Below are 24,929 nucleotides of genomic sequence, written 5' to 3' on the forward strand. Positions count from 1 at the left end.
CAACGCGTCGCTGGAGCGACGCGTTGTGAGCTTGTAGATCGGCTGTTTTCGGGGTTTCCTGTCGCTCAGCGGACAGGAACTTCCCTACTCTCTGCTTGCAGCCTGCCCGCCCGCCCATGATAACATCGACCAAAAGGGAAGGGAAGATTCCTCTGCCGTCCGAGTGCGGAGTCGGACTGCACAACTTTGGACAGAACTGAAGAACTAGTCCCATATTCGGATATATTTGACATTAATGGCGTTTATAGACGTATAAACGATACCGACATTCCCTGGAAAACAACTCCGGGTGAGTAGAATTGATTGGTATGTTGTTGGGTGTTTTAAAACTCCCGTGTGAGTGACTACAACCAGAGGAGTTGTAGTTGTAGGAAAAGTTGTGTGGTGTTTCTTTTTGGGGTGTTGCCTTGTTCTTTCCAACACCGCGTCGGTTCCATTGACTTATTTTTAACGTGTTGTCGTTTAAATTGAGAGTTTAGGTGGTTTAAACACGGAGGTCAACGTTTAGTTTGTGGGGAGGAATGGAAGTCCGTTCCAACCGCCTATGAATCCACTTCCACAGGCCCGACTATTATGACTAATCCCAGGCCACGGTGTACAGCAAGGATTATTATGTATCCACTCATTCACCACTACTGTCTGTATTCAGTACGCTACAATATGCTGCGATCAGGTAATGTTGTTTAAATGTTGTATGAGTGCTATGATTTAAGATCACAACACTGAGATTACATTGGGATATTGCAAACTCATAAATAACTACACATTACAACTGGGAAGTGGGAACCCAACCCACCCCTAGGCAGGTAATGGCATGCACGCACCCCCCAAACCCAATTAATCCCCCACCCACATATCGAGTAGTGACCCCGCCTACCACGAAAATAACTTTTGGTTAATAAACCTTTTATTCAAGTCAACATGAAGTCAACAAAAAAATCTGCAAATGGCACCTGCTTTAAAAAGAAACATTTAAATCAGAAAGTCTTACAACTAGGCCTATATTCAGTGATAATAACAAGTCCATGCATTGCATTAAAAATGACCAGTCCATATGTATTGTACAGCACTTATTTTTGCCAATATACTATGCATGTCATTTTGTAATCTAATCTTTACAGGAGTATATTTGTATACTAGTATCAAATAAAAAATAGATTAAGGTTATTACATTTCTGAGAACCATTGCATCAGACAATCATGTAACTTTCTATAATATTGGTTCTCAGTCTCAACCGGTCTTGGGGCCCACATTTGGAGACATGGATATGTAATATCCCTTGATTAAAAGCTGTTCTTTGTCAGAATATCTCACAACGACCAAATGTTATGTCCTGCATTCCTGCTGGTTGCAGAACACCGGTCTGATTGAACGTCCTCAATGAGCGAGATGTCTTCTCTTCATGATCAGTGTCATGTCTCAGTCAGAGGAAAGAAGGGATTTCTGTCCCCAAATGGCATTTTGGGGACACACCCTGCATCCATCACCACCATCATGGGTGGGACACATCTTCTATGCATTCCCTGTCATTTGCTCCATTGGGTTGAATGCTGTATGAGACTTAAAAAAATGTTCAAGTGAAGCCGCGGATTGGAATATGTACGACACTGTGTCTCACTGGCCTTGGAACATCTCTGGATCTCCCAGGAGGAAGTTTAGAAACCGTATATTTGTGTGATCTTTGTTTACTATTCTTTTTCTGCATTATTTATTGGCTCAAGGTTGCTTTTATAGGTGTTTCTGTTTCCCCACACCTCCACACAATAGGAGAGATATGGTGTTATAAGGGTGCAATAGAGTGTATAGTGAGTTGTAATTTAGAACTTACTACTTAAATAGTGGTTCTAGAACTGCTTCCATTCTAAATCCTTGGAACCTTGGTGTTCTCGTGGAACCGGCTGACATTTTTTGGTTCCAGTTCCAAACCAACTTTTAGGATACTGATTACTGAACCAATATTTTGTTTTAGTGGAAACACTGAACTGGTTAAATATTTGACAGGAAAAAAAACGGAACCCTTTCAACCTCGGTGGAAAAGGGGCCACTGATGGTTAGGTTTAGGCATTGTTTTGTGTCGGTCAGGCTATGTGGGGTGGGTGGTTAGAAACTGAGATCGGGTGACCTCAAACCATTTCGGAGCAAGTAGAAATTGTGCACCTGGCTGTAATATTGCTGGTATGATCCACATCCTTTTTATACTGTACACTTAATCATGGTTATGTGACATTAGGGCCGGGGCGGTAATAGGGTATGGATTTTTGGTTATCGCGGTAATTAATCACTGTTTACTGGCAGTATGGTCGCATCTCCCCCAAAAAGTTATTTTGAATGAAAAAAAGAAAATACAATAAAAAATAATAACAGTAAGAATCGTGGTTATGAACTCGACACTGCAGTATGCATTGCACAACCGCGGCATTGGCAGTATTGTGGTTATTGCACCTGGCTAGCCCTATGTGACATCATGTCTACGGTTTAGGAAGACTAAAATGTGTTCCACAGGGGAGTGTGTAATCAATGAAAATGTCATCGCTAGTAAGCAGTGATACTAAAAGTATTTGGCTAAAATATAGGCTTCAGCACACATCTTATATGCTAATATAGCCTATATAACCTGAGAAAGGAGTGACAATCATGTGGCAATCGGCATTGCAGTGTGCAGACACGTAGTCTCGCGTTACCAGACTGTTGCCTCTCGCAATTTCCAAATGCTTTCATCATACAGTCTGGAGAAACGGAAGAGCTGTCATGAGTAAAATATAAAGCAGAGACTCCTCCCCACTTCTGTTTCGTCTTTTATATAGTCGCGCAAATGTATCCTAATATAAATACAAATAGAAATCATCTAAGCATATAGCTTGTTGCTTAGCAGAAAATGAAAAAATGAAAATAAGCTCTAAAGATATTTTAAAATATATTTTCGTGAACGAAAATAGCAGCTTCCTTACTCTGATTTCGGTTTCGGTAGCTGCAGTTCCAGATTATATAGCATTCAGAGATTGTGGATGTGGAATAGTTGTCTAGCTACACGAGACTATAGGCAGCATATTCATACTCCTATTTTAGAGCAGAATAAAAGTCGGTTCGGCGCTGTAGAGCCTACAATGTGACGGTGCTACTGAAAACGTCTGACGAGCCGAAATCATTTCGGCACTACAGCGCCGAAACAGTGATAAAATAGGACTAGGAGTATGAATCGGCCCTTACCTTACCACAGCTGTGTCTGTGTTTATTCTCTACACCTGCATGCCTGCTGTGTTATTATTTTCCTTGCATCATTCCACTGTGTTGATGCAAGTCAACCATTAACACCACCACTGTGAGCCGTGTGCATATTAGAGAGGATAGTGTGTGTGTTCTGGGCCATTGAGCCACTTCAGGAGATGCAGCGCAGCAGGGGGATTTAAAGTGTGCAAACGAGACATGCCATACACACACATCATTGGTTCTTTATGATCTGTGACTGTCTGTAATTTAAAGTACCGTAGGACTGTTGACAGACTAACACCAACACATGGTCAGTAGTTTGTGTTTGCAAAAAAGCCTTTTTTTACGTTACGGCATGGTGATCTCTCAAGACAGATTTTTGTCCCCCAAATTGATGGCATGGTGGCGTGTTGTTGTTTGCCCTCAAGTCAGTACACCTAGGCTTACTCACACAAGGTCAATTTAAGCTGCTTATGGTTTCATTCTGAAGGTAGGTAGCCCTGTAAACCAAAAGGATTACTTCAGTGGACCAAACGGCTAATATGGTGTCATTACTAATGACTTTCCTCCTTTTCCTCCTTGTCTCTCTCTCTCTCTCTCTCTCTCTCACTCACTCACACACACACACACACACACACACACACACACACACACACACACACACTCTCTCTCTCTTCATGGGAAGGAGACGGCTGTAGACTTTATCTTAAAGAGGAACTGTGTGTACTGAACAATAAATAAGTCACAGGGGAATAGGGATCCCTTCCCCATTTTCTAAAGGAAGTATCCTGTCTGCAGAATTAGCACTGACCCATAGGCTAAAAGGAAAGTGTAATAACAAGCTGAACTTCTGGCGAGGAGGACACAGGTGTTTGTTATATATGTATTATTTTCTTTCAGCAGGCATAACATTTTGCTCAGTAGCCTAGCTTTCAATTTATTTTTATCTGCACAGTTTTCATAGAGTATTCTTGTAGTTTATTTCTATACTTGCAGTATGTATTGTACAGTAGGCTAATTAAACCACCATTAAGACCATCCATGTCCCTCTGTGACTCAGGTTTTTGTCACATGCCGTCTCTTTTGTCTTAGTGTATATGACTCATACTGTACTTTGCTATTTTGTGGCATGAAAGCAGGTTTATTTCCTGTTTGATAAGTCGCCTTTTAGCTCCACACCATTGATCAGACAGTGTCGGCATGAAGAATGCTTAATGTAGCTGTTTCCATTTGGCTTGTTTCTCTTTTGAAAAACTGTAGTTCCGCAAAAAACTCCAGAGAAACATCAACCACTTTTGTGATGTTACTCCCAGTCGGCCCAAGTTTCCAAATTGGCCTCTTGGTGGCATTATAACGGGCACCATCACGATGTGGCCTATAACTCTTGACCGGAAGGTCATAGAATAATACATAGATTCCCCCTGGATTCCTTGGTTCAAGCTCCCAATATAGACAGATTTTTTGTTTACAAACATTGAGACTGCACAAGCTGGTGCTGGCTTCATGTAATCAATTCCCAATGCTCCAGTCACACATATTTGAAACGGAGACAGAACGCGTGTTCTGTCTCTGTTCTGGGGGGAGAGGGGGCAATGGGAGTCACGTGGTTTTGACAGAACAGCTCTGCTCGGCCTGGGCCGTGGCTGAGCGGTCCAGGCACTGGCCTGGTGGCATGCCACGGGTTCGAGTCCCGAGCCCGCCGGCCGTTGTTGCGTGTCTTCCCCAGTCTCTCTCCCCCTTTTCTGTCAAATCACGCCAAAAAAAAAGAACAGCTCTGCTCGATGGGGGGAGGAGGGCAGAACAGAGCCCTGCAAGGCTGTTTTGTCAAAACCATGTGACATCCATTGAAAATGAATTGCGAGCTGCTCTGCCCCCCTCTCCCCCAGAACACGCGTTCTGTCTCTGTTTCGAATGTGTGAGCGAGGCCTCATACACACATATCAAGCACATGTTCTGTGTTCTGTCTGTGTTTGATGGCCACTTTTCCAAGCCTCATACACATATATCAAGCACAAGACACGTCTTGTCTGTGTTTAATGGCCGTCTCAATGCTTTTCCAATGGGAGTCACATGGTTTGACCAAACATTTGTGTTTGATGGCTGTGTTCTGCCCATCAAACAAATGTTTTATCAAACCATGTGACTCCCATTGGAAAAGCATTGTGGTGGCCATTAAACACAGACCAGACACAGAATGTGTTTGATGTGTGTATGGGATCCCAAAACCTGTTTGGTTAGCATTGGTTTCTGTTCAACCTACTCATGTGCGTTGGCTGGTGAGGCACTCCTAGCATATACAGGTCCATCTCATGTTTATTAGATTAATTATAATATTTTGTATATTTATGTATATATGTTCATTTTCTTCCGTAATATAATTCAGTATTTAAAACCTTTTTTGTTTTAATCTTGATGATTATGTCGTACAGCTCTACAAATCACTGTTTTGTCATGTCCAGAGTCTCAACACAACCATCTATTATGATATTTTACAGCACTGTGTGCTTCCGTACATTGACAAGCCGAAGCCTTATGTTGAGAGTACATTGTGCTTAAGTAATGTTGACAAGCTTCATGGAGATGCTAATTTTCTTTTCCAGTTCGATTTGGCACCTGCCCACAGAGCCAAAACTACTAGTAACTGGTGTACCGTCCATGGTATTACTGTGCTTAACTGACCAGCCAACTGGCCTGACCTGAACAACACAGAGAATCTAGGTTGTATTGTCAAGAGGAAGGTGTGAGACATAAGACTGAACAATTCAAATGAATTTATGGCTGTTATCAAAGCAAACCTGGGCTTCCATAACACCTCAACAGTACCACAGCCTGTTCACCTCCGTGCCACGCCCCATTGATGAAATAAATTGTTCAAAAGTAGCCCAGACCAAGTATTCACTGGATTCATTAATATACTTTTCAGAGGGTCAACATTTCTCGTTTATTGGGACACGCATAGCTGTGTAATGGAGCGGAGGCACCGCCCAAAAACCTTGCTTCTTGGTTATACGTCGGTTGTTGGTTCTAAGGTTTCTGAATTAATTGCCTGGCCCTAGCTAGCGCTATCACAGTCAGAAGTCGTTCCCCTCTGTTTGCTATGTGTCCTGCCAGCCTGCTCAGTGCAGCAGCAGACCTTGCCTGACCTGGGACTGTGTACACAGCCGCCCCCACAGTCCCTTTGTTGTTACCAGTTACCAGTAGCCGGTGCTCGCCTGAGCCACTGTACTTTGTGTTTTGGAGCATTCCCCCTATCAGCAGGCTGCAGTAGTGATAGAATGTGTGCCAATGCAAAAGCATGCTTCTGCATCACTTTAACAGCATCAACATTAATGATTCCATGTATTTTTATTTTATTTAACCTTTATTTAACCAGTAAATTCACATTGAAACTGCGTCTCTTTTACAAGTGGGAACTGGCCAAGAGGCAGAAATAAAAATGACACTTCAATACCACATCGTCAATGTTACATTTTGAACCAGCAAATCAACATCCATAATACACCTTAAAGTACCTATGCATAAATACGACAAGTCACCTGTCCTACTTTTTAGTAGCAGGGCAAAATACACCATATACACAATCTACACGATCTGAACGAATATAATTAATATATAGGCATGAACTTAGTACATATCCAAACATGTGCAGGTGTTGGATTGTACATCAAAGATGATCCTTTTGAAACTTCTCAAGGGAACTTTCAAAGCCAATTTTAGTCTGGACTGTAGTTCATTCCATGACCAAGGACCAAAGAAGGCCAGACATTTTTTAGCCCCCTCGGACCTGAGGTTTAGGCCGTTTTGGACCAGGTCGAATTTGGATGAAATGTAAGACGGCAGGTCACCCAGAATGGCTTTATAAATGAAAATACTGTGCAATTTTATTAGTTTACAGTTTAGTTAAATTAGCATACAGTAGTATATATATATATTTTATTAATTTGTGTACGCACGCACCCCGATGGAAAAACACAATTACAGTTTGAAGAGCTTTAATTCAACTTAAAATGTGTTCAGAAAAAAGCCCCCTGGGTTCATCAAGTGTGCAATTTGATGACTGACGCTTGACGCTTTATTTTGCTTGCTGTTGTTTTTTTCTCCCTTTCCAGCAGAATGACGTCCCCGGTGACTTTAGAAGATGCTCTGTCCAACGTGGACCTGCTGGAGGAGCTTCCACTCCCCGACCAGCAGCCTTGCATCGAGCCCCTCCCCTCCTCGCTCATCTACCAGGTAGGCCTGTCTGTTGCATCGAGCCCCTCCCCTCCTCGCTCATCTACCAGGTAGGCCTGTCTGTTGCATCGAGCCCCTCCCCTCCTCGCTCATCTACCAGGTAGACCTGTCTGTCGAGCCCCTCCCCTCCTCGCTCATATACCAGGTAGGCCTGTCTGTTGCATCGAGCCCCTCCCCTCCTCGCTCATCTACCAGGTAGACCTGTCTGTCGAGCCCCTCCCCTCCTCGCTCATATACCAGGTAGGCCTGTCTGTCGCATCGAGCCCCTCCCCTCCTCGCTCATCTATCAGGTAGGCCTGTCTGTCACAGAGCTACCAACCTGCACACAAATGTGTGCAGGTTGGTAGCTCTGCAGTGTCGCATCGAGCCCCTCCCCTCCCCTCCTCGCTCATATACCAGGTAGGCCTGTCTGTCGAGCCCCTCCCCTCCTCGCTCATATACCAGGTAGGTCTGTCGCCATTATTACATCATCGCCCAATTGATAATCAATTCCCTATATTCAGCTATTCGTGTACATTTTCGTCTTACACAAACATGAAATTCCCATTGACAATGAATGGAACATTTTCGTCACATGTGGATGAGCAAATCGGCTATATTTATCCTACCCATTGACAATGAATGGAGACTTTACATCATTTTACTGTGCTGTTAATTTAACATTTTACCTTTTTACTGTGTACCACATTATTTTGCTACAGACACCACTTTTGATTATGAAACCCCACAGAATTTGAATCTTTTAATAATAAGCAATGACTTACTTGACTTAATCCTCTTTACCCCGTCGAGGGGCATAGGGCATCCACCAGAGCTCTCCATAATAAGCAATATATGGGCCTTAATTAGGAAACATTCGACTAAATCAGTAGACAAGAAATGGCTGAGATATAGGCCCTCATTTATCAATTGAGTGTAAACATCTGCCCCAAATTCGAGTGTGGGTTTCGTAGTACACCCACGTCGCCACAGCATTTATAAAGTGATCGCAAACAGCTGATCCTTCCTTAATTTCGTTCTAACGTTAATAAATGTGACGGCTGAAATCTATCTGCCACGCCCTATGAAATCAAGCCTCGCCCTCGTTTTTGCGACATGAACAACTGCCATACGTCCTGGAAACCATGGTTACAGGAAGAAAAAAAGTTTCTCCCGTGCCTCACCCCCCTCTCTCATACACACACACACACACACACACACACACAGACGCACACGGATGAACTTGAAAGCCCAACTAACTGGTGTGTTGTTAAATAAATAAGGAAAGAACACCTGCATGAATTAAATAAAGTTGTAGGCCTACCCTGTCTGTTTCCCTCTCACCTCGCTTGCCTTGCTGTCATGCACGCACGCACGCACCTACATGACGCATCGACATCGCATCGCCATGAATGGAATACGTTTGTAGGCTGGCCTATATTAATTTTACCCATTCGTGCGCAGTGCACGGCGAAGGCGTGAGACTGCGCACTGCTGTGATAAGTCCTGTGGGTGAGTGTCGGCTGCCTGCATGAGAGATATGCTATCATGTCGTCAAGGCAGTCATAATCAACGTTGTAGTGATTTGATCATTGATGAACGAATCATAAACCTATGGATGAAGGCTTGCCGCTTGCATGTGTGCTGGTATGTGTTGGCGACGCACGCCGCGGTCCCGTCCTCCCGACCCCCTAAAATGATCTCGCTTTTATCTGAACTGTCAAAGCACTTATTTAAATGGTGAATGATTAAGCCCCTTACGCCTATAGCCTGCTACAATTGCAAATAGGCAAGCTGTATATGCTTGTCATTGTCACTTGGAAATAAAGGCGTGCAGTCCATTTATGCCTTTTTTTTTTAAATAATATCACTCACAGACAGTACAGTGATATAGGCATCTGATGTCATGCCGCATGCACTCCCAAATCATCTCACAAGTGTGCTCGCATAACAAGGCCAGTAAAGCACTGTTGGATTAAGCACAAACTAATACATTGTAAACATTATATATATATATTATATATTGTTTTTAATTGCGCGAATTGAATTACTTGTACAGTTGGAAATCTCTCTTTTTCTTTTTTTACATGTATATACATAGTTTTATATTAACATTTTAGGAGTGAAAACATATGCTTAGATGCCTGTGACAGCGTGTCAGCAGTTCAGACAATGCTGCTCCGCTTGTGTACGACAGAAAAACAGCCGAGGACACAGCATACGACAGCTCCCGACCAGACGTGACTTTTTGTCCTACTCAAGTTCAATTTCAAGCTTTGGCGGAAATGGTAAATGCCGAAAGTTTCGGTAATTTTGGCGTGCACCCATATTTTGGCGTACGCACGGTTGATAAATGAGGGCCATAGATTGTATTGTAGAAATGCAATGACCCTTTGTGTGTGATAAAAGGCAGAAAAGTAAGTTACCAGGATATTTCCATTGGCAAAAATACATTACCCTATTGTCCTTACATTCAGGACAATGGGGTACTTTGACTCATGCTATATCATGTCTGTTTTGTAGTTTTATAACAGTAATTCTACAGTACCATTAGACTGGTTCAGCTTTGTATGTGCATGATGTTCCATCCATAATTTCATATAATCTTTCATCTCTCTACAGCCAAATTTCAACACCAACTTCGAGGACCGCAATGCCTTCGTCACTGGCATCGCCAGATACATTGAACAGGCCACAGTCCATTCTAGCATGGTAAAGTAGAAATATCTATTTTGCTTGAGAAATTACATCATTTATTTTCTTCTTAACTTTCAGTTCTTGTTCCCAGCACAACCTGGGAAAAACTCCAGAACAGGGACAAACGCTCAGTAGAGAAAATGGTTATGGATAAGCATTTCGTTAAGTGAAGAGGCTTGGCTATCCCCTGTGAACATTCGGACACAGCTCACGGACAATTGGGTCTTTGGCAGTTATTGCAGGAATGCTACTGCTTTGTGTCTAATTAGTGAGGGATAATTGCAGGTTTAGAGCCAAGGGTCTCAATCCAACAGTACTTTGTATGCAGCCTGGGCTTTTTTGAAAGCATTGAAGAGCTGCCCTGCCGCCCTCTGAGAATAAATGACTCACACGTGTGTGTGTGTGTGTGTGTGTGTGTGTGTGTGTGTGTGTGTGGCTTACAAATATTCCAGATTTCAGCCTTTATTTTTACCAAATAAACAGACACTTGAATGTGAAAGTGACGACGACATTTTGAGATTCATACCTTTTTAGTCATGCATTAATGGTGTTTGTGTCTTGGAATCAGAATGAGATGTTGGAGGAGGGGCAGGAGTATGCAGTGATGCTCTACACATGGAGGAGCTGTTCACGAGCCATACCACAGGTAAACTGTCCTCTGCTAAGCCCATGATTTACCATACGTGTGATAACATCAGCTTCTTTTTCTAAACTGCTTAAATTCTAACCCACTCGCACACAAACCATGCAAGGCACCAACCTGCTCATTGGAAGCGGTTAGGGATTGAGAGATTGTGTGTGTGAGATCAGATATGTGTTCCTTTTAGATTCACTTACTGTAAATTGTATTAAACATAATAATAATGATATGGAACAAAGGCTTTCTTAAGCAAACCTTTCTTCATTCTCTTTCCACGCTCACCGCCTCTCAGGTGAAGTGCAACGAGCAGCCTAACAGAGTGGAGATCTACGAGAAGACCGTAGAGGTGCTGGAGCCAGAAGTCACCAAGCTGATGAACTTCATGTACTTCCAGGTAACACACTCCACCCAAACTTAAATGAGTTTATCCAGTTTTGGTTGTGCTTGTTTTTTTGTGTCATGAATTAATATAATTTTATTTTTTAGATTGACAAAGACTTTTTTGCACTATTTATGTGCTTTCTTTTGGGAGAAACCTAATTTAATTTATTTTATAATTTGATGCTGCTTGTAGAAGAACACAAATCAATCAATCAATATTGAATCTTGAAAGACACTAAGGTTAATGTGGTTAAGGTTTGATGTTCAGAGAAAGTGTCACAATATCGGGAGATTGTTGTAATTAAGTGATAACAAATCGCCTCTATGCATTGGCACACAAATGAGTATTGACATTTGCATTACATTAACACAACATGAACATTGTCTGTGTGACACTCATTGGGTTTTCATTCCTTTTTTTCCTTTTTGAGTGGTGCAACCACTCCTAGAACCAGCAATTTCCGTCCCTCCCTATGTCTGTCCATATGTTTAGAGTACCAACAGGGGGCGCTGTTGCACCAATCACTTCAGACAGGTCTGATTTTTTTCCCCTAGCGTACGGCGATCGATCGTTTCTGTGGGGAGGTGCGGCGGCTATGTCATGCAGAGCGCAGGAAAGACTTTGTTTCGGAGGCCTACCTACTCACGCTGGGGAGGTTCATCAACATGTTCGCCGTGCTGGATGAGCTGAAGAACATGAAGTGCAGTGTCAAGAATGACCACTCCGCCTACAAACGGTACGTAAACCACAGCACAGCCCTTAACACATTCTGTACATACGACGTCTGGAAACGTCATAGGGACTCGAACCGAGGGGTATATACGACGTCTGTAGACGACCTCCTAGTGCATCCTCAATGATACCGGGCGAGAGAGGAATATTCTGAATTTTTTTATTTGTCAGTTGGCCTTTCGGCTACACTCTGCAGTCATATTACCAACGCTGACTTAGCTGTTAGCGCGGCAGAAAGTATGACTGGTCTCTCCTAATCCAGGGCGCTCTCTGTGGTTCTGAACTGATCCATATACTGGCGCTTCATTTCTGCTCCTCATCCGTCTCTCCCGCAAAATATGAACGCTTTTTGGATTAATATATCGTATAAATTAAAACGATAGCAATGTAAGCTAGCAATGTAAAGCACACTTATTTAGCGGATTGTTTCCGGGTCGTGGGTTTCAGAGTAAAAGCGGCCATGTCTTTCCGGCACCCCAGAGCTCCTATTTTGTCCATGGTCATCATATGGGCATTCCTAACAATGGATGCCAAAAAAAAGGGAACATTTTCATTTTTGTGTATTCTTATATCAAAAGTCAATAAAAATCAAATTGTAATTACTTCCTTTGAACGAAAACGTGCTGCGTTATGATGTGTCGAGGCTCATATACATATTAATGAATCTTGATTATATTCACTTGTTTTATTCCCATTGCTGTGTCGTCCTCCAAACACAGGTGGTTTTGAATCTCATTCAAGATGACATCCAGACAGACTATTACTCCTTTTAAACTTAATCATCACGCTAAAATATGTATTTGAAAACATTATGTTAGAATTAAGCCATGAGTTTTGCTGCCTGTCTCTCTCTGACTTTGTTTACAATCAATCTGCATGTGCGTGTGTGCACACATCGCTCACGTAGCAGGGCAACGTCCCATAGCCTTGAGGGATGCGGCGTTCTGATTGGGTCAAAAAATCTTTCAGTTTGAGAGTGAAACTACAAAATAAAATGCTCCAAATAGGCATTTCTCTGGTCACGGGTTTGGTGCTAACTGTATTATGGTTTATTGCTGTGGTTCTCAAATTTTAATTGAAATTACCCCAAAATGAATAAATTTGGTGGCAGACCCACCTCTTTGTCCCAAGACCCCCATTTCTCATACACGTTTGTGTTGTTAAAATGTTTTGGTTTACCAGGGTGGACTTCCTCCACTCCTGACATTAAAACAAATCTGCTCAACTGAATCTTGGGGCGAGGCAGATTTAGCTGTTCAAACATCTTTTTCCAAAATGTATAAAACATTTTTACATATTTATTGTTTTAGTGGTGGATGCCAACGTATAACATAAGTACTGCCCCCCCCCCTCCCACATTATTTGAATAGCTAGCATTTCAAATTGAATATGTTGCCCTGCTTTTAATATCAAATTGACACTAGATGGCAGTAAGGGTTGGTATTCTCCAAGACCTTATTGTGTTGTTCATGGTGCTTGACAATTCGTGAATGCACCAAAATAGCATGCTTTGGCAGAATGTCATTGGCCCCTCATGTGTTCCCTGCAGAGCGGCCCAGTTCCTCAGGAAGATGTCTGAACCGTCGTCCATTCAGGAGTCTCAGAACCTTTCCATGTTCCTGGCCAACCACAACAAAATCACTCAGGTTGGACTGAAATATTCTTTGCATTCAACTGCTCACAAGATGGTTGGAAGTAGTGCTTCATAGTATTTTAGGTTGTTAAATTACTCAAGCTCTGTATACTAAATACCATTTTGTTGCTTTATTCCGTGTAGACAACAAACACTATAATGACAACAGAGTTACAAGGGGTGTTGATAAAACTAAACTACTAAAATGAATGTTACACATTATGACTTAAAAATAATTTACATAATGTTATTCAATTAGAACTTAAAAATCTAGAAATAATATACAAAATGATGATAAATGCACATGTGAACATAAACTGCCATGTCTTACCATAATGTTTTCCCAGCAGTCAAAAACATTCAATTTCAACATTAAACTGATTATTCATATCTTTGCCGAACTATCTCTCATTCAATTTATTAGGTTAATCATTTCACTCCTCATTGCCATTTTAATTTATCATCATCTTGAACCTTATTCTCTGTTGCTTTCAGTCTTTGCAGCAGCAGTTGGAGGTGATCAATGGATATGATGATCTGCTGGCAGACATTGTCAACCTGTGTGTGGATTACTATGAGAACAAGATGTACCTCACGCCCGGTGAAAAACACATGCTGCTAAAGGTGAGCTCCCACCAAGCCGCTGTCGGTGTTCAGTTGTCAACTGCCTCTCTGGCATCCGGATCCCTGCTGACAATATTGATTGACTGAGTTTCCGTGCAGAAAAGTGCAGTTTTGGACATATGAGGTTTCCACCCGATAGAGACGATATTTAACCTCTTCACCAGTGGTGGAAAGTAACTGAGTACATTTTCTCAATTACTGTAATTAAGTACTATTTTGAGGTACTTTTAGTATATTAACTTTTACTTTTGAGTACATTTCATTATACTTCTACTTGTTACAAACATATATTAGCCACTTAACAGTGACACAATACATTTACTAAACTTGTGAAATGGGACATACCACATCATTTTTGGATATAGCATATAGCATAAAATTGCTACTTTTCTACTTTTAGTAAAAAAGTAAAAAATCTACTACTTCCACTATTTCCAGGTAATGGGTTTCGGCTTGTACCTGATTGACGGAACCCAGAGCAACATCTACAAACTGGATGCCAAGAAGAGAATTAACTTGACCAAGATCGACAAGTTTTTCAAGGTATGTGGAGGAGCATGTGTGTCTAATTTACTGTCCACTGTGGCTGTAGGCACCTGACACATCTTCACATCACGTCTTCTGTGTGTCGCACCGTCTGCAATGCTTTTCCAATGGGAGTCACGTGGTTTGACGAGAGAAGCCTGCTCCCTGGCTGTCCTCTGCTCCCCCCCCCCCCCCCCCCCCCCCCATGGAGCAACTGCCTAGAAATAAACGCTGAGCAACATATTATGAAATGATTTGCATTTGCTTTTTGTTTGCCCCTGAGCTGACCAAATAAGGCCCATGAAAGAGAGAGATGGCTTTTCCTCTCTCATTTGAGTTTCAGTCTGCTTAGCGAGAATATATATTTTATCGGATGGAGAAAAACCTCTGTTTGAATAATACAGTGCGAAATGGCTTTTGGTAGCAACACAAATGCACATGAATTAACATTATTTAAAACATGATATGTGTGTGGCTCTACAGTATGTATTAAAATCATTGATCTTATCCACTCCAAAATTACAACAATTAACCCAAATTATTGATTATTTCTAGAATGCAAAAGCAATTGGAGGGGGGGTGGTCAATATATATTAAAGGACCACTTTTCAACCTATCTTCATATAATAGATCCTCACTAATGATCATGATAAAATGTATTTTTTCTACTCAGTCTGTGTCTGAGTAACTGCCCACAGGGCTGTGGGCAGTTCACAAACGCTTCCACCAGTGACATCATCGACAGGGAATCCAAGCTAATAGAAACTGCAGGCTTTCTAGTCCTGAAAAGTTGCAATGCGAAAAAGGAAGCCATCGTTCTCAAGATAATTAAAATCTAAACGTTTTTGTAAAAAGAAGTTTAAAAAAAATCTGCCTAACGATGATGTCACTGGTGGACGGGTTTCTGAACTGACCACAGCCCTCCTATGATACACAGACTGAGTAGAAAAACATTGTGCCATTTTATCATGATTATTAGTGAGGACCTATTATATGATATGTTGAAAAGTGGTGAAGTGGCCCTTTAACACAGAAGATGTTACGTGTAGCATCAATGGAATACATTGTGTGTGTACTGTAATGATGGACATTCTCTTGTGATTCACAGCAACTCCAGGTAGTTCCGCTGTTTGGTGACATGCAGATTGAATTGTCCAGATACATCAAGACCAGTGCTCACTTTGAAGAGAACAAATCCAGGTGAGAGAACAATGCATAGTCAGGCAGGTTCAACCCAGGGAGTTCGCTAATCATAGACGTCTTGGGGTGCAACAGTTGATGGAACTAATTGATTTAATCAATTGTCTTTTTATATTTTACTAAGATAATTGATTCCTTAGTTTGGGAAGTTTCAAAGAAAGAAAGTAAAACATAAATTGTGAAAATAACTAAAACATGTTTCTTGACTATTTGATTCATCTTGGCTTCATGAATAACATTCAAAGAACCTATCTATCATTGATCTGCAGCTACTCTGTCAGGGGTATAAATAAGCACAATGTTGGATGACTCAATGTCCTTGAGCTTTATGGAATTACAGTCCCATACTGAGGACCTCCTCAGTATGTGACCTTGGTTCAGCCTATTCTTCAATACTATATGATTATTATCCTTTGAATGTCGATTTAGCCAATTAAAACATGGAAGCATGTGGTTCTTTCCATCACTTTGCCGTTTCCTTGACTGTAAATTAATAGTAACTATTTGAATAGTAAATGATAGGTTTGAATAGCTTTTTTCTTTCCCAAACCTTGGGAACGTCATTTAAATCATTGCATCTTTCAAATGCCAGCAAATGACTCTTTGTAGCTTAGAAACATTTTCCAAAGCTGCTGAGAGACACATTGAGAACTACCCTGGTGGTGTCAAATTGCCACATGCCACATATTTAAGATTACTTAAAAAATGACCTTGGTATTTCTTGCTCCCGTCTATACAAAGCTTTTCTCAAAGAAATTGGCATTTTCCAGATATGTTTTCGAGTGGCTTAAAAAACACCACTATAGGAGTCTGTAAATATACCCTAATTCATTCTTGGGTCTACAGTCATGTCACTTGAAAACCACCTATTTTCGGCGACCAATGAAGGATCCATCCACTGGTGGGTACTTGAGCCAGTAGGATACAACAGCTGTGGGGAGGGTTTATGGGCATAACAAGTAAATTGGCTTTTTTTAAATTACTAGATTCTTCTCACCTCGTCTCTGAACTCCATATTCTATTTCCTCTCCGCTCTGTGGTTACCTTGAGACTGCTAATTGAATGGGCTTTTTGCTCTGTCCCATCTCTCTCTGCAGGTGGTCTTGTACGTCTAATTCCAGTAGCCCCCAGTACAATATCTGCGAACAGATGATTCAGATCCGGGAAGACCACATGCGCTTCATCTCGGAGCTGGCTCGCTATAGCAACAGTGAGGTCAGTGTGCTGTAGTGTGTACTGTCCCGACTCCCAACACCAGAGATTGTGGCACTGAAATAAACAACATTGAAATACACTGCTGAAGTTATTAGCGGTGCATCCCATATTGTTGCTGTTGGAACTGTTACTTCCGCGACCTGATTCCAGATAAGCGGTTGAAGATGGATGGATCTATACCCTGTAGCCAAACTACAAGCTCACAATGTAATGCGTTGTGAGCTCTTAATTTGGCTATTTTATCTATTCGTCATACAGTAAAGTATTTAGTGGCTTTAGTGGTTATGGGCCATCTCGGGTGTGTGCGAGCCATGATCTTTATCGACCTTTCAGCACAGAGACCTTATCACTGCGGACTTCCCTGGGTCACAATACAATGTGATTTGTATGGACATTTCCCATGACTAAAGAGATGAGCTCGACTGAGATACTAGTAGAAACGGAAACCTCTACAGTACAGTGGTGAATAAAAACGTCAGTCTCCACAAGGCTCTCCATGGCAACAATGTTGTTTCTTTTAACAATTTGGTTGCCTTCCGTCACACCCAGCACCAGGAGACGTGTGTGCGCATTCCATAGGGTCCCAATTAAAAGTAGGATCTTCTTTGGCTGTTTTCTCTGAAAGTACGATCGCTGTCCATGGTGATCATCATCCATCCGATGATTCGGATCAAATTTTCCATTTTCATCGCATCGCACCCGACATATTAACGTTTCTGGCGAAAGATAAACATCGTGAGCTATTGCTAACATAAGCCATTTCTTACAATGGAGGCCTGCTGGCGAGGACCCTGGATGTGAAAACAGTAATCTGCCCTATTCTGGCTGGTGCAGCTAACTGGTCTCTATTGCCACCCGGTGGCTGGAGTGTCTGGAGTGTTGATTGGACTCTTGGACAGCATAAGAAATCAACCCTTGCTGGTTCAGAGTTTAATTAATCTCTCGGGTTTCGCTGAAGCTGTGATGATTATGAATAATGCATCTGTTTTACAACATGACTTACATGGCCCTGAATTGTCATATGATTAGCATCTCTACTTTCAGCTACACTTTATCATTATGTCTCATGCTTAAAGCATGACACCAGCTGCAACCCATGCAATCAATAACTTTTCATGTATTTGAAACCGGTTCCCCAATGCGAGTGGTAAAATGTATAGTGCCGAGTTAATAATTGAAAGACTGTTTGGGCAGAGGCTATATTGCATTTTGAACTTCAAGCAATACCACATCTATATTAACAAGTGAAAAGTTGTCACGTGCGAAAAAGATGTGGCCACAAGCCAATGAAAAGATGTTCGCATGTGGCCACAAGCCAATGAAAAGATGTTCGCATGTGGCCACAAGCCAATGAAAAGATGTTCGCATGTGGCCACAAGCCAATGAAAAGATGTTCGCATGTGGCCACAAGCCAATGAAAACTCAACCAAAGCCAACATGTGCGCACCCGTCACTAGCTCTCAGCCCCTCCCCCTCTTCATTACAATTTACAATTTACAATTTAGGCATTTAGCAGACGCTCTTAATCCAGAGCGATTTACATTAAGCAAGAACAAAAGCATGGGAATACATCACATAAAAGCATTTATCATGAAACATGCGTAAGCCCTCTCCAAGTCCGCACTCCGTCGGAGTCGGAGAAAAAACACGGAAGGAGAGGAATTGTCGCCTCACGATTTTGCTTATTTCTTCTAAATCTCTGTATATAAAATATAGCTCCAACAGCGAATCTCTTAGTTACATCAACATTGTTCTTCGACAATAGTTGTTTTTTGCCTAAGTAAATCGATTACACTGTTCGCATTTGCTATTTCGCCTGCCAGCCATACTGCCGAGTACTTTTGATTGCGCACACACACACGCACACGCACGCCTGGCTTGCACACACACGCACACGCACGCCTGGAAGCCACGATCTCTCTCTCTCTCGACACGCCACACACACACACACGCACACGCACGCCTGGCTTGCACACACACGCACACATACGCCTGGAAGCCACGATCTCTCTCTCTCTCGACACGCCACACACACACACACACACACACACACACACACACACACACACACACACACACACACACAGGAATAGCCATGCAGGCTATACACGGCGGCAGCGAGACAGGACGTTATAATCTTGAGTTTCATTAAATAACTGTCTTTCTCTGCACGCGCACGTGCGCACACAACATTATTCAAGTGAAATGCGTCACGCCAATATTGGGCTAATATAGGCTACCAATATGTGGGTAGCCTACAGGGTTTTGCCGACGGAATGAATATATATATATAATCATTATACCAGGGCTGCCCACACTTTTTTTTACTTGAGAGCTACTTTCAAAACGACCAGCTCATATACCCACCAAATAAAACTATCATCCCATTGCTGAAAATGGTTACAAAATGTAATTGAGGAGCCTTTCATAGGCTACATACAGTGGTTTTCCCATTCGACATACAGTGGTGTACCGTTCGACATACAGTGGTGTCCCGTTCGTCTGTACCAGGCTGACTTCTATAGGTTTTGAAAGGTACCTTTCAATTTTTTATTCTTTATTTACCCAGGGAAGTAGCTGAGCACAGGTGCTCATTTTCAGCAACGCCCTGCTAGGGATGACCAAAAGGAAAGATTGTATTAACCGGTTACCGCCAGGACTTGCCGGCTAAATTAACCGTTATCCGTTAAGAAAAGAAAAGCGCTATTTTGCGCATTAAAAATAATGCGGGGTCCCGTTAGCAACAAGCTAACAGCATACCGGTACGTTCGTTCTATGATCCATAAAACGACAGATCCACAACGCGATCTGCCGTTTAAGGAACCAACATTCGTTGCATGAAGGGCAGATCTGCGGGCGCGCAATGCTGTGTGTGTGTTCGTCTTTTTTTCTTTTTCCCTCCTGCTTCCACAGTCCACTACATGCAGTTGTTTTGGTGTTTTTGTTTTGGGGGAAGTAAGTCACGGCTCATGCGTGGTTGCACTGACAGTAAAGGTGGAGAGAGGGGCTTGGTGCTTTGGCCGCGGTGCCCGCTCTCGGCGCTTCAAAATAAAAAATAATAATCGGTAAACCATTAGCCGTTAGTGTTGTCTGTAACCAATTAATAAACGGCTAACGGTTATCGGTTGGACACCCCTACGCCCTGTACATCGAAACACACACACACACACACACACACACACACACACACACACACACACACACACACACACACAAAATGTCTTGTCAAAGGTACCTCTGGACGCCACACCTCTGATGGGTGGGGTTTAGTCTTAAGGGGTGTGTTTCTTTCACCCACTGTGTAATACAATAAATGGACGGTAGGTGGCAGTAGTACAGAGATCTACCTTTTGGGCACCGCTTAACGTCGGATCAGGGGTTTTGTCGGCCAGCGCCAAAAATGCTCCCCGACAGCATAATCGGAGCAAATACCGGGCAGTGTGTATGAGCCATAACGTGTTGACTACACTACACTACACTAATAAGGACACATAATAATAACTAATAACCCATCCGTTACTACATGTGGAGTCAACTCCCGCAATTCCTTCTTCCCATAGTGCGCGGCAACGTAACTCTGGGATGAGCGGCTGCGAAGCGGCCGCGAAATTCTAGTGATGTACATTTCTCAATAGAAGAGCAGCTATACCAACTACAACTACTGCTGTGTTGTGATCTTGTAGATAAGCTAAAGAGCTTAAATAAAGTAAGGTTTAGTTTGTTTAGTTTTTAATCTATCAAAAAACTAACCAAACTATGTTTTTAAAACAAAACAAGCAAAAAAAAAAACATTGGTAACCGGTGGTCTAAATCGGGATTGGCATTGGACCCAGAAACCTGTCATCGTCGGGCCTGTAATCTCTCTGTCTCTCTCTCTCTCTCTCTCTCTCTCTGAAGGTGGTGACGGGATCGGGCCGTCAGGAGACCCAGAAGACAGACTCTGAGTACAGGAAGCTGTTTGACTTGGCCCTGCAGGGCATGCAGCTGCTATCTCAGTGGAGCGCTCATGTCATGGAAGTGGTGAGCAGCATTAGAACCAGTGTTTGACCACATACGTATCGGCAATTATGCAGCTGTTATGTCCCAATTTTGAACAGGATTGTCATTATAACTGACATGTTGATTAATGAGCTTTGTCCCTGTCAAATAAATAAATAAAATAAAATTATAGGTAAAACAAAATAGTTAAAAAGTAAACAAAATATTTTTTTCCCTGCAAAGTACTCCTGGAAACTGGTGCATCCGACTGACAAGTACTCCAACAAGGAGTGTCCGGACAACGCAGAGGAATACGAGAGAGCAACCAGATACAACTACACCAGCGAGGAGAAGTTTGCCCTCGTGGAGGTCAGTCAAGTCAAAATAACATTGTTCTCCATGTACAGGCGAGCACACTGCGCAGCGTAGCTCGTTTCATTGTCAATGATGTTTATGTATTGTTTTCGCTTATGGCCCATTTCATGGAAGCTCGATTGGTTGCGAACGCAGTGATTGCGAACGTAGTGAGCACTAATTGCGAACGCAGTGAGCACTAACTATGAGACCTAGCAGATCATGTCTGTCTGTCTGTGTGTCTGTCTGTCTGTGTGTCTGTCTGTCCCGCTGTTACACCACCTGCCCGCCACCAGAGGGCGCAGCTGTATCACACACAAAAAACACACACACACACACACACACACACACACACCTTAACTTAAAAAAACGTAACTTAAAAAAACGTAACTTAAAAAAAATCTTTAAAAAACCCAAATATGTACGAGCTGCGTTCGCTTCCCGCGTTTGCGCGTCTTACTTGTGATAAAAAGCAGAACGATTAAACTGGTTTTCAGTGCTCTCTCTCCAAACACCTCGGGCGGTGACTCCACCCGTCAACAATAGAAGTGTCATCAACGCGTCCACAAGCTAAATGTAGAATCAGAGGACAATCACTGCGTCCATTCAAACTAGGGATGACCAAAAGGAAAGATTGTATTAACCGGTTACCGCCAGGACTTGCCAGCTAATTAACCGTTAAAAAAGCGCTGTTTTGCGCATTAAAAATAGACAAATACACCGTTTACACGCGGCCTGCTGTCAATCAGTGCACTAGTGCGTAGGCTACAGTCTTCTATACGCACATATGTATCGCGGACCGATCAGGAAGGATTAGAGAGAGAGAGAGAGAGAGAGAGAAAGACAGAAAGACGTGTTAGAGAGAGCGTCTCTCTAACGCGCGCGAGCGATAGAGAGAGAGAGAGAGAGAGAACGTCTGAGAGAGGGGGGGGGGTCCCGTTAGCAACAAGCTAACGGCATACCGGTACGTTCGTTCTATGATCCATAAAACGACAGATCCACAACGCAGAAGGGCAGATCTGCGGGCGTGCAATGCTGTGTGTGTGTTCGTCTTTTTTTCTTTTTCCCTCCTGCTTTCACAGTCCACTAGTACTACATGCAGTTGCTTTGGTGTTTTTGTTTTGGGGGAAGTAAGTCACGGCACATGCGTGGTTGCACTGACAGTAAAGGTGGAAAGAGGGGGTGTGTGTGTGTGTGTGTGTGTGTGTGTGTGTGTGCTTGATGCTTTGGCCGCGGTGCCCGCTCTCGGCGCTTCAAAATAAAATATATATTTTTTTATCGGTAAACCATTAGCCGTTAGTGTTGTCGGTAAACAAATTAATAAACGGCTAACGGTTATCGGTTGGACACCCCTAATTCAAACATAGAGCGGGTTGAGCCAAATCGCACATTACGCAGACTTAAGTCAAGGGTATTGCCCGCATAAAATCTGTTGCAGGTCTGATCCTACTGATTGGGAATGTTGCATTCATACATACTCCGTTTCATGTCTGAAAGTGTCTTATCTTGGCTAGGGGTCTGACCTGGAAGAAGCTGGTTTTGCCACTGATTGAGTGCATTTTGCCGCCCCTTTCAGGTGATGGCCATGATCAAAGGTCTGCAGGTGCTAATGGGACGCATGGAGAGTGTGTTCAACCACGCCATCCGCCACACCATCTACTCGGCTCTGCAGGACTTCGCTCAGATCACACTGCGGGACCCCCTGCGCCAAGCCATCAAAAAGAAGAAGAACGTCACACAGAGGTGTGTGAAAACAGAGAGTCAGTGCCCATACCTGAAGGCGGGGTTGGCGAAAGGGCCTTTCTGTGTGGAGTTTGCATGTTCTCCCCGTGTCCCCTAGGGCAGGGGTTCCCAAACTTTTTTGGACCAGGTACCCCTTTTGGGGTAGATATTTTTCCAGGTACCCTCTCATCCTCGCAACACGGATAACAATATATTTACAACCACAAGCAGTGTTTCCTGCAGGAAAAAGCTTTGGCATGGTGCTGGGCACAGGCCGCAATTTTGATTAATTAATTAATTAATTAGATTCATTAATTAATAAGATTAATACATTAAGATTAATTTGTATTATTGCTCTTGTATTGCTATTGGAGACACTGGGGGGACACTGGGCAGGCACTGAGGAGGCACTGGGGAGACACTGGGGAGGCACTCAGGGGCACACTGGGGAGGCACTGGGAAGGCACTCGGGAGGCACACTGGGGAGGCACTCAGGGGCACACTGGGGAGGCACTGGGGAGGCACTCAGGGGAACACTGGGGAGGCATTGGGAAGGCACTCGGGAGGCACACTGGGGAGGCACTCAGGGGGACACTGTCTAAATGTATACGTCTAAATGTAGACGTTTAAATGTAGACGTTTAAATGTAGACGTCTATGTATACGTCTAAATGTAGACGTCTACATTTAGCTTTAAACACTTTAGCACTTTATGAACATGAACAAAATGTAGACGTCTACATTTAGCTTTAAACACTTTAGCACTTTATGAACATGAACAAAATGTAGACGTCTAAATGTAGACGTCTACATTTAGCTTTAAACACTTAAGCACTTTATGAACATGAACAAAATGTAGACGTCTAAATGTAGACGTCTACATTTAGCTTTAAACACTTTAGCACTTTATGAACATGAACAAAATGTAGACGTCTAAATGTAGACGTCTAAATGTAGACGTCTTCTCTTATGGGGGTCCCTGGCATATCTTTTCAAATGGGGGTCCACGGGCTAAGTAGTGTCAATTTGGGGGTCCTTGACATGAAAAAGTTTGGGAACCACTGCTTTAAACACTTTAGCACTTTATGAACATGAACAAAATAGATGGGTCCCCCCTGGAACTCCCTCAGGTACCCCTGGGGGTCCCCGGACCCCACTTTGGGAACCACTGCCCTAGGGTAGGTAGTACCCTCACAAAAACATGCAGTAATCCTGGTCTCTAAACTGCCTCCCCCTGGCCAGCTGGGGAGCCTGATGGAGGGGAAAGGAACTGGTTTGAATAACGTGTTCCTTCCACGCGCTACGTCCAACCAGGGAAACTCCCCCTTGTCAGGTGTAAAGGAGCAACTTGGACACTCAAGCATGAAGGAAGCATGAGTTAAGTCCGTTGCTCTCCCCAGGTTGGTGGAGGGTGTGTAGAGCCCGGGATCACATTAGATGATTGACACAGGGGTGAAAAATGGGTTACAAAATCGTGGGATAAAAAATATATTAATAAAAAAGAAAGAAAACGGAGAGTAAATGATGTACCAGACGGTGCACTGTATAAATCCTGAATGTGAATGAAAATGGACCAGTTAATCATTTCCTTTCTCTACTGAAAGTGAGAAATGTAGGTGGGTAATTGGACAGTAAAACCGTCATCAAGATAGAAAATGGAAAGCGTGTAACATTTTAGATTAGAACTGCTGTAATGTGGCAAACAGAGCAGCATTACTAGCTGTGAAATGGAACACCATTATTGTGCATTTGTGTCCCCTGCAGATTTCCTTGAAAGCCGCAGTTCTGTTTTATGAACTGCATTGGCCGTG

General features: G+C 42.8%; 1 protein-coding gene across 3 annotated transcripts in view; it reads left to right on the plus strand.

Moving 5' to 3' along the window:
- The first annotated feature begins 117 nt into the window (after positions 1-117).
- The window catches only part of cyfip1 (cytoplasmic FMR1 interacting protein 1), a 44,658-nt gene continuing 19,846 nt past the window's right edge, over positions 118-24,929 (plus strand). Inside the window, exons 1-14 of one of the 3 annotated variants that reach the window (XM_080771060.1) lie at positions 118-289; positions 7,318-7,438; positions 10,040-10,129; positions 10,683-10,760; positions 11,047-11,148; positions 11,691-11,872; positions 13,418-13,514; positions 13,997-14,125; positions 14,564-14,668; positions 15,759-15,850; positions 16,948-17,065; positions 20,963-21,085; positions 21,287-21,412; positions 22,974-23,140. In XM_080771060.1, coding sequence (XP_080627186.1) covers positions 7,322-7,438; positions 10,040-10,129; positions 10,683-10,760; positions 11,047-11,148; positions 11,691-11,872; positions 13,418-13,514; positions 13,997-14,125; positions 14,564-14,668; positions 15,759-15,850; positions 16,948-17,065; positions 20,963-21,085; positions 21,287-21,412; positions 22,974-23,140 — 1,526 coding nt within the window. In that variant the 5' untranslated portion in view covers positions 118-289; positions 7,318-7,321. Of the gene's footprint in view, positions 290-7,317; positions 7,439-7,581; positions 7,634-10,039; positions 10,130-10,682; positions 10,761-11,046; positions 11,149-11,690; positions 11,873-13,417; positions 13,515-13,996; positions 14,126-14,563; positions 14,669-15,758; positions 15,851-16,947; positions 17,066-20,962; positions 21,086-21,286; positions 21,413-22,973; positions 23,141-24,929 lie in introns of those variants that run through there. The other 2 variants (XM_080771059.1, XM_080771061.1) reach the window with 2 other exon arrangements.

This window comes from Protomyctophum bolini, assembly GCF_963924005.1.
Source record: "Protomyctophum bolini genome assembly, chromosome: 8".
NCBI lineage: Eukaryota > Metazoa > Chordata > Actinopteri > Myctophiformes > Myctophidae > Protomyctophum > Protomyctophum bolini.